The sequence below is a fragment of the Trifolium pratense genome, linkage group LG7 (assembly GCF_020283565.1).
Source record: "Trifolium pratense cultivar HEN17-A07 linkage group LG7, ARS_RC_1.1, whole genome shotgun sequence".
Lineage (NCBI taxonomy): Eukaryota > Viridiplantae > Streptophyta > Magnoliopsida > Fabales > Fabaceae > Trifolium > Trifolium pratense.
The window spans coordinates 53,199,765-53,215,529 of NC_060065.1; the positions used below are offsets into that span (position 1 = coordinate 53,199,765).

The 15,765-nt window shown below is 33.9% G+C and overlaps 3 protein-coding genes across 3 annotated transcripts; 2 read left to right on the plus strand and 1 right to left on the minus strand.

Moving 5' to 3' along the window:
• Window positions 1-682: 682 nt before the first annotated feature.
• LOC123899186 (protein GAMETOPHYTE DEFECTIVE 1-like) lies at window positions 683-7,443 on the minus strand. Its single transcript, XM_045950259.1, has 6 exons — window positions 6,783-7,443; window positions 5,527-5,604; window positions 5,366-5,446; window positions 3,688-3,842; window positions 2,118-3,592; window positions 683-1,866 (listed from the first exon to the last, which is right to left on the minus strand). The coding sequence occupies exons 1-6, from the start codon at window positions 7,209-7,211 to the stop codon at window positions 1,745-1,747; spliced, it is 2,340 nt and encodes a 779-aa protein (XP_045806215.1). The 5' UTR covers window positions 7,212-7,443; the 3' UTR covers window positions 683-1,744.
• A 2,418-nt stretch (window positions 7,444-9,861) lies between these two features.
• LOC123898876 lies at window positions 9,862-11,299 on the plus strand. The gene is made up of 5 exons (XM_045949897.1): window positions 9,862-10,186; window positions 10,255-10,329; window positions 10,431-10,526; window positions 10,610-10,666; window positions 10,754-11,299. Exons 1-5 carry the CDS (start codon window positions 9,941-9,943, stop codon window positions 10,808-10,810), a joined length of 531 nt encoding a protein of 176 aa, XP_045805853.1. The 5' UTR covers window positions 9,862-9,940; the 3' UTR covers window positions 10,811-11,299.
• A 1,642-nt stretch (window positions 11,300-12,941) lies between these two features.
• LOC123899035 (histone H4) lies at window positions 12,942-13,705 on the plus strand. Its single transcript, XM_045950090.1, has 2 exons — window positions 12,942-13,020; window positions 13,123-13,705. The coding sequence occupies exon 2, from the start codon at window positions 13,153-13,155 to the stop codon at window positions 13,462-13,464; it is 312 nt and encodes a 103-aa protein (XP_045806046.1). The 5' UTR covers window positions 12,942-13,020; window positions 13,123-13,152; the 3' UTR covers window positions 13,465-13,705.
• Window positions 13,706-15,765: the final 2,060 nt, after the last annotated feature.

Below are 15,765 nucleotides of genomic sequence, written 5' to 3' on the forward strand. Positions count from 1 at the left end.
TTTCTGTATCAGTACTCATTATTTGGTCAAACTGAACCAATTGGATAGTTAACCCTCAAAACAAAAATTATATTTGTAATCTTGACACCCTAAGTTTTCCAACGAGTGGTCGTTTACTCAAATCGGACATCGTTTAGTATTTCAAATAAATTGTGGAAGTTGAGGGTCTGATACTAAATTTATGCAGGAAATTTGGAAAAAAAATTGGAACACAAAATTTCGGTTTTTATTAACCAAAATTTTTTAGCATGACAAAAAAATTCGGTTCGTACAAACCGAAGTACCCAAGGGCAAAAACAAAAATTCAGGTGTAGAAAAGAAAAGTGGTGGGTTGGGAAAGAAAACATCTAACAGCACATGGCAAGCAATATCAATTTGTTTGTACAATAGGGTTTAGGCCCTAGGCACAACAACCATTAATCGGAAACTTCCTACCTATCTTTTTTTTCTTTTTTCGTCAAATAGATTAGTGATTGAAATTTTACCCTTAATATTGGAGTGTCTGAAGTTTAAACTTTAAATTTTACGTATAAAATATAATGTCTCTACCAACTGAACTAAGGACAATTATACATTTTTTTGCAGACTAGAGTAACCAAAAGTATTATTAAGCACTCATATATCATGAAAAAAATACTCTGCTTTTTATTTTCACCGGTTGTAAATTCAAACGAAGGGATTCACTATGAGCAGAAATTCCACTAATCAGTAAAAGATTAATAGTTCAGTAATATATATTGTTTGTTAATTAATAATTAAGTCATCTTTAACCGAACTAAAATGTATAAAATGTTTGATGTGCAGGAAATTAATCATTTTGCAAGTTTAAAAACGTAGCAACAATTTAACTAGGAGAGTGCCAATTTCTTCTGCAACTAGAGGCAGGCAAATACAGGTTTGGTTCCGGCTTCTGCTGCCCATGTTCCTCCTACTAGGCATCAGATGAATTCCGCCTTCAATACTGTTTTCTTTCGAGAAAAAAGACTAGACTTTAATGGAATTATGCATTCAAGACTCGAGAGTTGTCTTTCATGCACTTGGCGCATTTGCCGCACTTGGCTTCCCCCAATGCCTCCCAGTTTATATAGGAGAGGCCACTGGTTTTATTTTACACTATCCATTGGCTCCAGTCACTTGATTTGGGTATGGTAATTATAGAGATCAATTGTAACTTACAATTTGTAAGGTTATGGGTGATATCATTAAGTATTAACCATCCAAAAACTGATGGTATAGACTACGGTGCAATTGTCGAGGATATCATGATATTTTACCTTGGTATGAGGTATAAAAAGAGACAGGTGAACCAAGTTACCCACCGTTTAGTGACAGCGTCCGAGTTCATGGCCAGCCCCCCCCCCCAGTTTTCCATCGAATTCCACTTTATATGCATCATCGATTATAAATGAAATGTCACAAGTCATCAGTTCCTTAAGAAACAATACTTTTTCAATAAGATACACTTCACATCAGAAAAAATATTATATATAAATAAAATCATTCAACATATATCTAAATATTGATGTAGCAGTTATCCCATTATCCATATTCTGCCTCCACCATCCAAGATAGATAACTATAGTCACAGTGTTTGTGTGTATTTTGCTAATTTTGGACTAAATAAATGAATCTCTATTCATCAAGTTTTCAGGGTTGAAAAAACCCATATAAAAAATCGATAGACGTGACAGAATAAGCTCACGACTATGCAAGTAACAATAATCGTCCGGAAGAAAATAACTACTTACTTTGGATTAGTTCTCCTCTTAACTTTTTTGCCTTTCTTCTTAAAGGGCACCATATTCAACAATCGCTTCAAGGGAGGAAAAAGAAGTGGAGATGTCCTACGCTTCACTCGCAATCGACCTGGATATAATGCAAATGCACACAATTATATTTAAGTCACGAGACTTAAAATGGAAACATGCAAGTAGACGATATGCACTTGTAGGGAAATTGCAAAGTGAAGTGCAATCAACAATACAATAAATGTTATTTACTTGTGATGGAAGGGATTGAAACTATTCTAACTACATGTACTGCTGAGAGGGAAATAGAAAAAATAAACATATAGCTTTCAAAAACAAGATAAAGATATTAATCAATAGATAGCAAACCTGAGACAGACTGAGCAGAGGCAAATTGATCAGAATCAGTACTCACTTCACCAAACTTTTTATCTTCCATAATAACTTCTGGCGATGAATGTATTGCAACTGTGGAATCATCTTCCGTTTTCATTTCATCAAAAGGTGTTTGGTGTGGCATTTCATCTACTTCAACTGCATCAGTTTCCCGTTTGTTAAATGGTCCATCTTCCACTGATGTTTCAGAAGTAGATGTGTTCATATCCATAACTGTATGCTCTGCAATTTTTAAATCTTCCTTTGGCAAATTTTCATGCATAGTTGACAAATGTGCATTTAAAGTTACATCAGTGTTCTTCTCTTTGTGTTTTTCGTGTAATGGAGCTGGAAAACTTATGCCTCTGGATGGTGTAAAAATTTCTACTTTCCCATCAATGTTGTGAGGATCATCTAAAGATTTGAGCAGTTTCTCATTCCCATGTGCTTTTACAGTATCCAATATATTATTACTTGAGTTGCACAAGACTGGATGCGAATCAAGTGTCTTTGCTTCGAATGGGATGCAATCAACATCTGATTCAATAAAATTTTGAAGTCCTAACTCTGTCCCATTTGTCTGAGTGTCAATCTCCACGTTAGAATTGAAAGATTCAATAGTTCCGATATGTATATTTTCCTCAAAAACATTGTCACAGCTCACATTGTGATGTGTTGTGACAGTATCAGATAACCTTTCCTTTTGCTCAGGAGAAAGGTTGAGCTTGTCGGGCTGCTCAGTTGAGTTGTTAGGTACAGGTTTTGACTGATTTACAATTTCAGCAACAGGAAGTAAATTTCCATTATTATAGCTGTCTACTGTGGCTTGAGCAATATCTGATGCTTTACAAAAGGCTGTTAATGGTTTTTCCGTATCATCCATCTGGACATCTGAGTCAATAGAATTTTCTAGTTCCAACTTTGCGTCATTTGTCTCTATCTCATTAGAATGAAAAGCTTCAGTAGTTCCACTGTTTATAACTTTCTCAAAAAAATTGTCACATCTCACAATATGAGGTTTTGTTATACCCTCCAAAGATGACCTTCCATCTTGCTCGGGACAAATATCAGGCCTATTGGGCTGCTCAGTTAAGGTGTTAGGTACAGGTGTTGACTGATTTACATTTTTGGCAACAGACACGAAGTTTACCTTATTAGTGGAGAAGATAGAGAAAGCATCATTTGCAGGTAAGAAATCCTTGAGTTGACAACCTTGAGATGGAAGGCTATCTAGTACTGAATCAAAGTCAATGGCTTTTATAGTCTTTGATGCTTTACAGGAGGTTGGACCAGAATTTTCCATGTCATCCAATAAGATATCACCTTTACCGCTAGAGATAGGGTCCCACTTTAGTAACTCCTGATGCCGGGCTTCCTTGGAATGAGATGCTATATTCAATGATAAAACTTCCACTCTTATTGCCTCTTTGTGAAATTGCTTTCTCCTTAGAGCATTGGATAAAAGAACCCTGCACACCAATCAGAATGATATTCAAGACATGTTAAACACTGGTCCATTTGTGCCTAGAACCAAACACTATAAAGGATTTTAGCAGATTATTACCTACAGTTTTTGGAAATAGCTGCTTTAGCTTCCTCTTTTGAGAGCCCGAATAATAACAGCAAATTTGAAACATCACAAGGCCCTCTAAGTTCATTCACCGAAGGAGCAGCACTTGAAAATACAATGTCTCGTCCCCGAGTCCAGTCGATCAACAGCTAATGTATAATCAGTATGCAAGTTAATAAAATGTCTTAATAAAGTAACTGTAATCACATACAAAGTTGCCAGAGTCATAGATTTTATGAGGGTCTAATGGTAGAAATGAGATCCTGCTCTAAAAGAAAACTGAAATCCAGAAACATAGTAATAGGAACGTAGACAACTAGAAAGGTAAAGTATACAAATTTTTTGTGGTTAAGTCATCTAAATTCATATTTTTCGTATCATGTGAATAAACTGTCTACAGAAACCAGTTGGTTTGTTCCATACCACAAGTAATATCTTTACCCACAACGATCATGCTTCTAATAGCTATAGCCTATAACACAAGCAACAATAGATACTAAATAAACGATGACTCAATAATGTTCATACAGAATATTAATCATATTTTTCAACTATAGATACTAAATTTTTTGTGGTGAAGTTATCTAAATTCATATTTTTCATATCATGTGAATAAACTGTCTACAAAAACCAGTTGGTCCGTTCCATGCCACAAGTAATATCTTTACCCACCACGATCATGCTGCTAATAGCTATAGCCGATAACACAATCAACTATAGATAGTGTTCAAAAAAAACAATCAACTATAGATACTAAATAAACGATGACTCGATAACGTACATACAGAATACTAATCAGCCAATACTAATACTAATATATGCTTGATAGATCCATTCTTATGCTTAAACAAATACTAATCAGCCTATACTAACTTCCTGCTTATAAACACAGAAGGTGCATCCCGCGCACCAATAAATTCAAAACACAACCTTTCTTTGTTGTTAAACACATAGTTGAGGTATCATCACTCAAAAACTTCAATAATCAATCGCACTTCAAGACACATAAGTTCACCTTTTTGCCCTAATAAAAATAACAAGTATCTTAATGAAAACACGTGGTATAAATGTGTACTGGAACTTGACATTTTTATTTCTCCAACTATTCTGTTATGCGAGCTTACTATATGATATACCCTATGTGCCTGTTAATGAAACTTGTCTTATTGGTACAATTAAGGGGTGAGTTGCCAATTGCCATTAAAAAAAGGGTCTTGCTAACGAGTGCCCCCGGGGCACTCTTTAAGCATTCCATTTAAAGAAACTTTTTATTCAAAAAGTTAAACACTACAATTTCCAATGCGTTGACTTTACGCATTCCGATAAATTTTTATAAAAAACTTACTATTTAAGGGCTTAAAGAGTGCCCCGGGGGCACTATTTAGCATTTGCCTTAAAAAAAAAGGGGGTGAGTTTACCATTTAACAAGAGACAACATATGAAACCTCTCATACATATTTTTTTTAATTTAACTAACAGCATACAATTGAGTATGAAAGCAAGTCTGCCAAATTGATACCTCAAAATTTATTAAAATCAAAAATTCATACATAACTTGGGAGTTCCCGACAAAACAGCAAAAAAGAAATAAGATTTGTAAGGTAAACAATCAAGTAATAAAAATTCTGCCATGTAAATTCATTCAATTGTGAACTTAGGAAGCAGCTATCACCTTAGCATTGGAAATTAACTGTCTCCTTAATTGGACATTAGCAATAAGACCAGAGTATGAGACTTCAAAAACAACGCCACGCTGTGTATAAATGAGCCAAATGTTAATATTTAGCTCCTTAAAGAAAGTTTAAAGCCAAAATTGAACTCTCTAGAGCAAACCTGAATAGCCATTTTAACCATAGCCTGCTTCAACCTAAATGGCAACTTAGCTGAAAAATCAATCGAAATTATATCTACCTGCAACAATAATAAGTAATTTTCAAAAGTTCAATGTAAACAAACTCTTGATCATGAGTAAGTATCCAATCTAATGCCTAGTAAACACGAAGAACTAGTTAGGCCATATTTGGATAAATAAGTGTTTATCATATAAGTTCTTATGTATAAGTTATTTCTATAACAAAAGATAAATAAAACAAAGTAAGATTGTTTCCAAATAAGCTTTAAGTTCTTTTCATAAGCTATCCTAGAGAGCTATCCTAGAGAGCTTATGGAAATAAGCTGAAAAACAACTTATGAACATCATAGGCTATCTAAAACCAACTCAAAAGTCAAAAGTACTTATGACTCACAAAACAGTAAATAAGCTTAAACAATTCAATCCAAACAGGTTTTAAGTACCAATATACTTCTTCATAAGCTATCTAAAACCAACTCAAAAGTACTTATGACTCACAAAACAGTAAATAAGCTTAAACAATTCGATCCAAGCAGGTTTTAAGTACCAAAATACTTCTCCAAAATCTAAATGTACTTGAAAATAGTCTTAACAAAGATTAAAATATTGATCAAAGCATCAAATTAGTCCCTAACTAGGACACTCTCAAATAGGTATCTGACTTTATGAATATTTTTAAAAACATCACTGACTCTGTTAAATTTGTCAAGTTGGCCTCTATATTAAACCACTTACTATCAATTAAGTCTTTATATTTTACAACTTACTATCAATTTAGTCCTAAATTTATCCACTTATTCTCAATTTAGTCATTAACATATTCTTTGAACAAGTAAAATTTAATAGAGTAAGGGATTTTTTGAAATATTCATAAAGTCAGGAACCTATTTGAGATTGTCTTATAAAGTCGGAGACTGATTTGGTGATTTACTGATTTTACTCCTAAAATATTCTTCAAATTTGACTAATTTGCCTGAAATTAGAGATTTTTGAAAACTACATTGCATGTTTTTCTCACATAGACTAAAATTCTCAGTGTTTTCAAATAAGCTCTAAGTTGTTTTCATAAGCTATCCTAGAGAGCTTATGGAATTATGGAAATAAGCTTAAAAGTAACTTATGAATAAGAGATTTTGAAAAACTACATTGCATCTTTTTCACTTCACAATACATAGACCAAAATTCTCAATATATTTTCCTGAGGATAATAATGAATAAGAGATAAAATTGAACTAACCGCCATTCTCTCACAAGCAATATCAAACACAGTCTGATTTAAAGGTTTAACAGCTACCAAATCATAAGTCTTCAAAATAGGGTTTCCAGCATTAAGAGCATTAGCCTGCAAATGATTCTCAACACAAACAGTGAGCCGCGTGTACTGACGAAACGGAGTTGATGACGGAACTCCGAGAAGCTCACGGTGGAGTTTCGCCGATGAAGAAAGAAACGGAACGACATTGAGGAGTGATGAGAGTGATAGAGGGGAGATTGAACAACGGTTGTTATCGGACATAATGCCTTTCATCGTGCGGTTGTAAGCGATTCCTGTATAACCTAATTCCATTGCTTTGACGGCTAGTTTAATTCGGTTGTTTTCGATTGTTGATTTTTCGGATTTTGTGGTGGTTTCTGGATAGGGTATGTTGAGGTCGAAGAAACCCATTGTTGCTGGCAATGGGATGAGTTTAACGGCGTGGAAGTATGAATAGAAGTAGCGTTTTTTGAGGACAGTTGATAGCTTAATTGTAATCAGGTTTGTATGAGTTAGTAAAACAGCCGCCCTATGACGGCCGGAAAGGAGCGCCGGCGGCGGGGGCTGCGGTAGATGTTGGCAGGGGTGAAGAAGAAGATGGAGAGACCAACACTGAATGGTTTTCCTTATTTTATTTTGTTCTGTTTTTATTTACTCTCTCCCGACATAAGCAAAAAAAAAAAAAACACTTCAAATTTTGGTCAGCAAAATTTCACTATTTTTACACTAATTAATATTACTATTTTTAATATACCCTTATTTAATTCTATTTTATTTTATGCATTTATTTCAAAATGGGTAACTTTTGTTTTGCATTAAATCAAGAAAATTAACTACACTTAACTAAGGGCCTGTTTGGCCCAGCTTTTTTTTAGAGCTTATGGAAACAACTTATACAATATAAATTAGATTTTATGATATTTTATAAGTTCACACTAGTGAAAATTGTATTTTTATAAGGTATTTTATCATAAACTACCTTTAAAAACTTATAATAATATATAAAAATTACATAAGTTATTTGCATAAACTCTAAAAAAAACTGAGTCAAACGGATCCTAAATTTTTTAAACACTGTGTAAACAGTTTTTTTTTGTTATATTTGTATCCGAAGGGAGTATTTAATTAAAGTCATTAAATTTCAACCATTAAATTCATTCCTGCCACGTGCCTTCAATCTATTAAAAGAAAAGGAAAAAAAAAAAAACTTAAGAAAAGGAGCAAATCCAAAAAAGATGAAGAAGGAATAGTTGTTGTATTTTTTTAGTACTCAAATTGAGTATCTCTTCTTTTTTTACTTTTTACATGTTTTATTTTTTTTAGTTAAATATTAATTTTCACTTTTAATCGTAGCAATTCGGGTTTTAAAGAATTTTAAACGATTTTTTATGTTAATGCTAAAAAAATATTGTCATATTCGATTAAGACAAGTTATATCATTAAATAATAAATCTCATTGTTGATTAATAATATAATTGAATTCTAAGAAATTCATCATGTGTTGATTGATTGACAAGTTGCAAAAAGATAAACATGAAGGAGATAAAAATTTACAAAAAATTGACGTCGTTGGGGAATGAATTGTGGATCCCTGTCAAATACTCCAAATGGAAAATATAGATTACAAATTAATACTAACAACAACCAATTGAAGACATAAGAAATCTAACAAACAAACATTTTTATCTATCAAAACCATTTAAATAGAGTAAAACTTTGGTTTGGATTTAAAAAAGATGGCACATCCCAAATCCTTAAAATCCTAACCTTAACTCTCCAAACCTCCCTTCTAGGTTGTAGTTCGAAAACAAATAAAATGAAGAATCCATTGGTGTAATGGAATGTGCAAAATTCTTAATAACTAAAATACCAATTCAAGGGAGGCAAATGTGTGAATGACAAAATTGAACAAATAATGGGTATACATAGAAGACTTCAAAACTGAATGTTATGGATTAAATAAGCTAAATATGTTGATCTACAATGGAAATTAGGGAAAACAAGGTTAAAAACAACTAAAATTTTACAATTCAACAGCAAAACTATGCAAATTTGTCAATATAAACAACTCAAAATTGTGCTGAATAGTTAATTGTGACAACAATTTCTTAAAAAAGCAAAACAACAAACAGAAAATTTAGTACAACACATATAGAAAAGAGGATCAACATACCACAACACCACCCTTCCAAAACAGCAAAACAACAAATGATTAGAAACAAAATATAGCAATCCTAACCCTAAAACGCCGCAAATCCTTTCCAGACATAACGTCACACAAATGATTGAACGTATCCACCATATTTTTTTAAATAAGGCGAAACAAATTGAAAAATTATTAGGATGAAAGTGAACGTGAATGTGAATGATGAGCAAATAATATACATGTATATATAGCCGATTTAGTTGACTAGAGGTAAGAGGTAAACAAGGCAAACATGAAAAGGACAAGGAAAAATGGTAAATTTTGGCAGTGGAACACTATCTGCAAATGGCGTTGTTATTGTTCTCTGACAAAGTTGGAAGGAAACGAAAGTAAAAGAACGAAGCGTGTAAAAAATGAAATAAAGGACATTAGAAAGTTGACAGCGGTAAACAAAATTACAAAGCTAACACAAGTAAATCGAAAAACAATGAAGAAAAATTAAATAAAAAACCCTATAATTTAAAACCCTTTCAAAACCGCTATCTATGGCGGGCAAAGTGGGATGCTCGCTTGTAAAGATAATACTACAAATAGTGTAGATAAATTAAATGAATATTAAAAAAGGTAAATACTAACGAGTATCCGGACACTCTTTAAGACCTTAAATAATGTTTTTTATATAATTTTTATGGGAATGCGGAAAGTCAACGCATTGAAATTTTTAGTGTTTAATTTTTTGAATAAAAAATTTCTATAAATATAATGTTTAAAGAGGGTTCCAAGACACTCAGGAGCAGACCCATTAAAAAACAGCGCTGCTATATGCAGCGAAGGCTTTCTTCGTGAAATTCCACGATCTGACGTGGAGCCATAAATTCAATATATTAAAAAAATAAAAAAATTCAATGTTGAATTGCAAAGAGTTGATAAAGCTTGTTCTGCCTTTTATGAAGTGGCTTCTAGGGTGATAAATACTGAGCATGATTTTTTAAAAATGATGAATTTCATCAAGGACATAAAAGATGAGTTTACCTCTAAAGAAACATCCTCGAGCATTGCAGAAGATGGTTCAGATCAAAATCAAGTGACTAAAATTCTTGACCCTGTAAAGACTCGATGTAAAGGCCGTCCTCCTTCGAATAGGAAGTCTTCTAAAGCTGATCAAATTGTGAAGAAACTTGCAAAAAAGAGGACAAAAAAAAACAGCCAAAAAAGTGCAAATATTCATGCTCAAAAAGAGGTAATTTTAAGATAAGTGTACTTCTAGAGTTATAATTTTGAATATGTCTAAGTTTCAATATTTTATAGAAGGACATGTGTGCATCTAGAGTACAAGAGAGTGTTCAAGTAATTGATAGAGTTGGCACACAAAAGAGCATTCAAGTAAGTGAAATTCATTTATCTCAGCCTCAATTTTTGTTTTAACAATTGATGAAACATTACATACTAATTGTCTATGTTTGGTACATTTTATATATTTTTAGGGTGAACAAAGTAGTTTTGGGAGGAATGAACAAGGCGGTGTAAATAAATTAGCTCCCTTCAATCCAAACTCAATACTTATAAAGGAAGTAAATCAGGTGCAAGCATAAAATCTAGTGCTCTTTAGATTTCTAGAACATTTATATTGTGGGACCTAACAAGTATGTTTCATGTTATTTAGGTTCCATTTTATTCTCAAGTCATGAATCATGGTGGTTCTTATTTTGAATTGTTGCAGGTACTATATCTTTGTAGCCACATATCTTTTTTTAATTGCCTATTTTGGTATAAAATCATCAATTCTGTCAATGTGTTCTTTTTGTAGGCTCAATACCATGTGAATGATCCGTCATTGTCAAATAATCATACACACATGAAGTGAATGATTGGTCATTTTGAAGAAACTCTGGCATTCAAGAATTGGAACCGTTCAGTTGCGGGTTTAAGCTTGACATGGGGTCTGCAAATTTTTTCTGCATAATTGTAGAACTTCTGGCGTAATCCTAGGTCTGATGCAGCTCTAGTCCAAATCGTGCCTTCTGGCGTGATCAATCTGTTGTTTCTGCTTGTTGTCTGCTGTTTGGCGTCAATTTGGCGTCTCAGTTGGTGTCCTTATGGCTTCATATGCTTTGTTTTAATCCTATCTTAGGCGTGATACTATTTTTCCCCATCCTCACTGTTTTAACATGTTCTGGTGTATCTTTGTATTTTGTTGGCATATCTTATGCCTATTTATTATTATACTGTAATTCTCTTAGCCTTTCATGCAAGAAAAACGGTGGAATTTGCTATGGTGTTATTTGGTTAAGTATGTGAGCTCAAGTGTTGATAATACATACATGAGTTTGGCTTTAGTTATTCATGATGAAATCAGGAAAGAGTTATGCTTCACTTTACAAAGAAAGCTCAAATGCTGATAATACATATACATGAGTTTGGCTTTAGTTCTTAAATTGCTAAGATTATATTGCACTTCATTATATATTCTTCATGACATATCAAAATATGTGTTGGTCATTCCAATAGTACTTAGCTTATGGATAAACAATAACACAATCATATAAGTTAATAAACATATATCTCATAACTCATTAAAACTAGTACTGTATTACTTCCTCCTTCATATTTTGAAACAAAATGGAGTATGAAAAGAGCATCACTGTGATGAGTTTCATACATAATTCATAAACAAGTAGACATTTACATTCACAAAATGATAGTACAAATAATACTATACCCACTAAACCCAAACACCTAAAAATGATAATCTAAGGCCTTAAAAATCACCAAAGACCACCCACCCATAAGAACCAAGCAAAACAGACACTCATGACAGAGGTAGCTATCGAAGCAACCAGAGAAGGGCTTAGCTTGAGCAACAAACACACACATCATCTTCTTGCCACGGCTTTGATCTTTTGATTGACTTATTAGTTTTGAATATCATCATTGTGTTTCCATGTGAATGTATATCAAACTAGGTAGCAAAGTTTGGTATGACCTCTGAACTGAATTAAAGTAGTGAGTTTTTATCTTTTTATCGATGTAAAGGAGTGGTGGAAAAGATAACCCTTCAATGAATTTGTGGGTACCTAATTGGTGTTCACTTCCAGAGGTGAAAATGTAATGAAAGTAGGCTTATCTCCCACTTTGAAGCATTTCATCAAACAACTTATCTGTTAATTGCAAAATTTGAAACCAGTGAACATTCCATTAGCCAATCTAAAATGTATCCATCACAATATTTGTGCTCATGGAAGCCTGCAGATTTATCTGATTGTGTCATCGCTGGTGACAACGGCAACGATGGAAGCGGAAACCATGAATTCATCATCGGTGAAGAAGCAAAGTTGCGGTGCCGACTTATCACGTCAGCAAAACAACCGTAGAATAGACAACGGTGACAACGACAAAGGAACGGCGGCGACAACGAAGATAGAAGAACGGCGACTAATATACCCACACGTCAGAGATGGGAGGAGAAAAAATAAACACAGTGGAGGCAAAGCACAAATGGAATGAAGTTGCAGCAGCGGCAACCATATCTGAGGGAGGTGGTGAAACGGTTGTGGTTTGAATTGAAGGATCGGTTGTTACAGGGAAGGCTGGACAGAGAAACCAAATATTCCAGTAATATCGTGACACGTGGTTCGTGAAAAGTTTCGCTATTTTTTTTCTCGCGAGAAGTAGCATTTTCCATTAAAAAATGCATAAAAAAAACTAAAAAACACATGTTAATTTTTTTTAATTAGCGGCATCTGAAAACAAGAAAAAAAAAGAAATGAAATTTTCGCCGTAGCCGAACCCGCCAACCTCAAAATTCCTTTTCCCCCTTTCAAACATTTCACCCAAAACATCCACGTCATCGATCCACATGAAGTCTCATATCCCATCTAAACCGTCGATAGAAACAAATCCAACGTTCAAAACACCTCCTAACCTCATCACACGGATCAACTCACCCACCCATTGTGCTTTTTCAAAAATAAAGAAAAAACACATTATTACCACCTATAAAACCCATTCACATAACCGTAACACATCACACATTTCTTCATCTCGTAGCTTAATCTCAATCTTCATCTCACAGAGGTAAATCCAAATCAAAATCAATTTCTCAAATCGAATTTCATTTTCAAATTCTAATTTCAATTTTCCTGAATCTGAATCTAACTATTTCTTTCAATTTTGTAGAATTTTTGTTGATTTTTCTCAAGAATCAAGATGTCTGGACGTGGAAAAGGAGGAAAAGGATTGGGAAAGGGAGGAGCAAAACGACACCGTAAAGTGCTTCGTGATAATATTCAAGGAATTACAAAACCTGCAATTAGGCGTTTGGCTCGTAGAGGTGGAGTGAAACGTATAAGCGGTTTAATCTATGAAGAAACTCGTGGTGTTCTTAAAATCTTTTTGGAGAATGTGATTCGTGATGCTGTTACTTACACTGAGCATGCTAGGAGAAAGACTGTTACTGCTATGGATGTTGTTTATGCTTTGAAGAGACAAGGAAGGACTCTTTATGGATTTGGGGGTTAGGGTTAGGGTTTGTGATTCTGTTGTTTTTTGTTGGAATTTGTGGTGTTTGGGTAGGGAAATGGAAAAGTCTTGCTGTCAAGAAAATTTGGCAAGAGTTTTAGTTTGGATTGTAGGTGGTGTTTTTAGGGTAAAGATTTAGGGGGTAATTATTTTATGTGTATTTTGGTGATAGGTAGCTTATGATTTCATGGTGAAACTGTTGTGTAACTAGTTGTTGCAATGAAGATGAATTTCTGTTTCAGATCTGTTTTTCACTCATTTTCAATTTAGTTTTCTTTTGTTAGTTATACCCTCCCTCTTTGGTTCAAATTTACACTTTAATGCATATATTTGAGATTTTATACTGATTTTAAGCATTAAGAGTTAAGTAATTGATGTGTTTATGACATAATATTAGTGAAAAAGAATGGTTAACTGTTCGTGTTATCATTTATAAGCTATATTCATGGCCCCTGTGCAAGGATGACATGCACAAATCGAGAAATGGTCCAAATTTATAAGCTAAATTCATTTCGTTTTCATCACAATTTGGTGCTCATACACCACACCCTATGGAACTTACCCTATTGTTAAAGACATGGCTGACTTGTGTGTTCTCCACTGTTTGGCAAATGTTTTTCTTGCCATCGGGGAAATTTGTCTATCTATGATGAACTACCTTCTCCCACTAACCAATTGATCCTACTGAAGTAGCTGGGGTTACCCAATATTTTGTTGAATTTAGTACTGATAATGCTGGGAAACATTTCCTTAGAACAAAATGTAGCTGATCCCACTTTAGTGGAATAAGATTTTGTTTTTGATGTCGAAATCCTATGTTTGGGTTCTTGTGGATGCAGATGTTTGAGTGATGGTGTTTTTAATTTGGGGATGGTTATCAAAGATCAAGGGGGTGGTTTGGTTCCTTCAGCTCGCGAAACAGAGGAAATTTGTGTTGATGCTACTCTTTCTGAAGAGTTGGCCGCGATGATATGGTGTCTTCAAAATTACTGAGCTTAATATATTGATGATAATTGTGCATGAACCAGAACCTGTGTTTTGTGGTCGGTCATTCACCTGTCCTTATGCACTGCAAAGACATCACGCAATAGCTGAGAGTGATTCATGAGCTGATCAATGAGGCTCGTAGTCCTTAGGAGTAGCTTAGAGTCTATGATCTTGAAAACCTGTGTTTTGCAGTCATTCACCCTGTCCTTAGGAAAGTTTAGAGTCTGGATGAGGAATGCTTTTCTGTTGTCTGCTGCTCAATCACCCTGTACTGTTTCTGGTTTGTTCTCTTCAATGAATGCGATGTTTGAAGCTCCAAAAAAGAGGAAGAGCACCATGAATGTACAAGAGTAATGCTGTCTATTGAAAGCGTCTGCGAGGTGGTGTGGAATTGAACATGGATGAGGATGAAATAGTCAGTGTCATATAAGTTATATTTCTGTTTGGTACAAACTTCAGATACAGATATAACATTTGCTGCCTACGATGTATTTATATGTCGGGGGTATGTGCCATCTAGTAGTTAAAAAGAATGATAAATGTGTGTCAAATAGAAAAACTCATTTGGCTTTCTTCACAATTCAGCGCTCATGTACCACTATCCACGGACCTCATAGTGGTACATGAACACTGATCCTATTGCTAGAGACATGGCTTAGTTGTGTAGATTTCATTGTTTCTCAGATGTGATGGAAATCTAGGAAATTTGGCAATCTTGGATAAGTTTTCCTATATAGTTACTCAAACTGAACAAGAATATTATTTTTTGATACACAAAGGAGTATGTGCCATATAGTACAGAAAAAGAATGAATTCTGCAATATAGGATAAGCTGTCTTCTAGCGTATAGTTCTGGTTCATACATACTAATTAAGTTTTGCGTGAGATAAATTACTTTATTTCCTTAAACTAACATTATCTTTATAATACGTTAGTACATAAGCTGGAAGATAGATAGGACTCTCCTCAATGTCAATAATTCATTTCAAAGGACACCTTAGCATTGAATATCCATAATTAATTTTAAATGTCATTAGATTTATTTAAATAATTGATTATGTCACATCCCCTAATACTTGTTTAATACACACAATTAGACTATATTATTTCTCTCATGACTAAGATTTGAACTATATAAAAGCCTCACATTTTTCTCATATTCTCTGTGCCTCTCTTACACAGTAAAACAGTGCAACCATTTAGTGTATTATGCTCTTCAATGGCTTCTGTTACCATATACAACTGTGCCAATAACAAAAGTATTCCTGTTCGGCCAACCTTCGCGAACCTCTACAAATGGCCAGAATCAGAAGT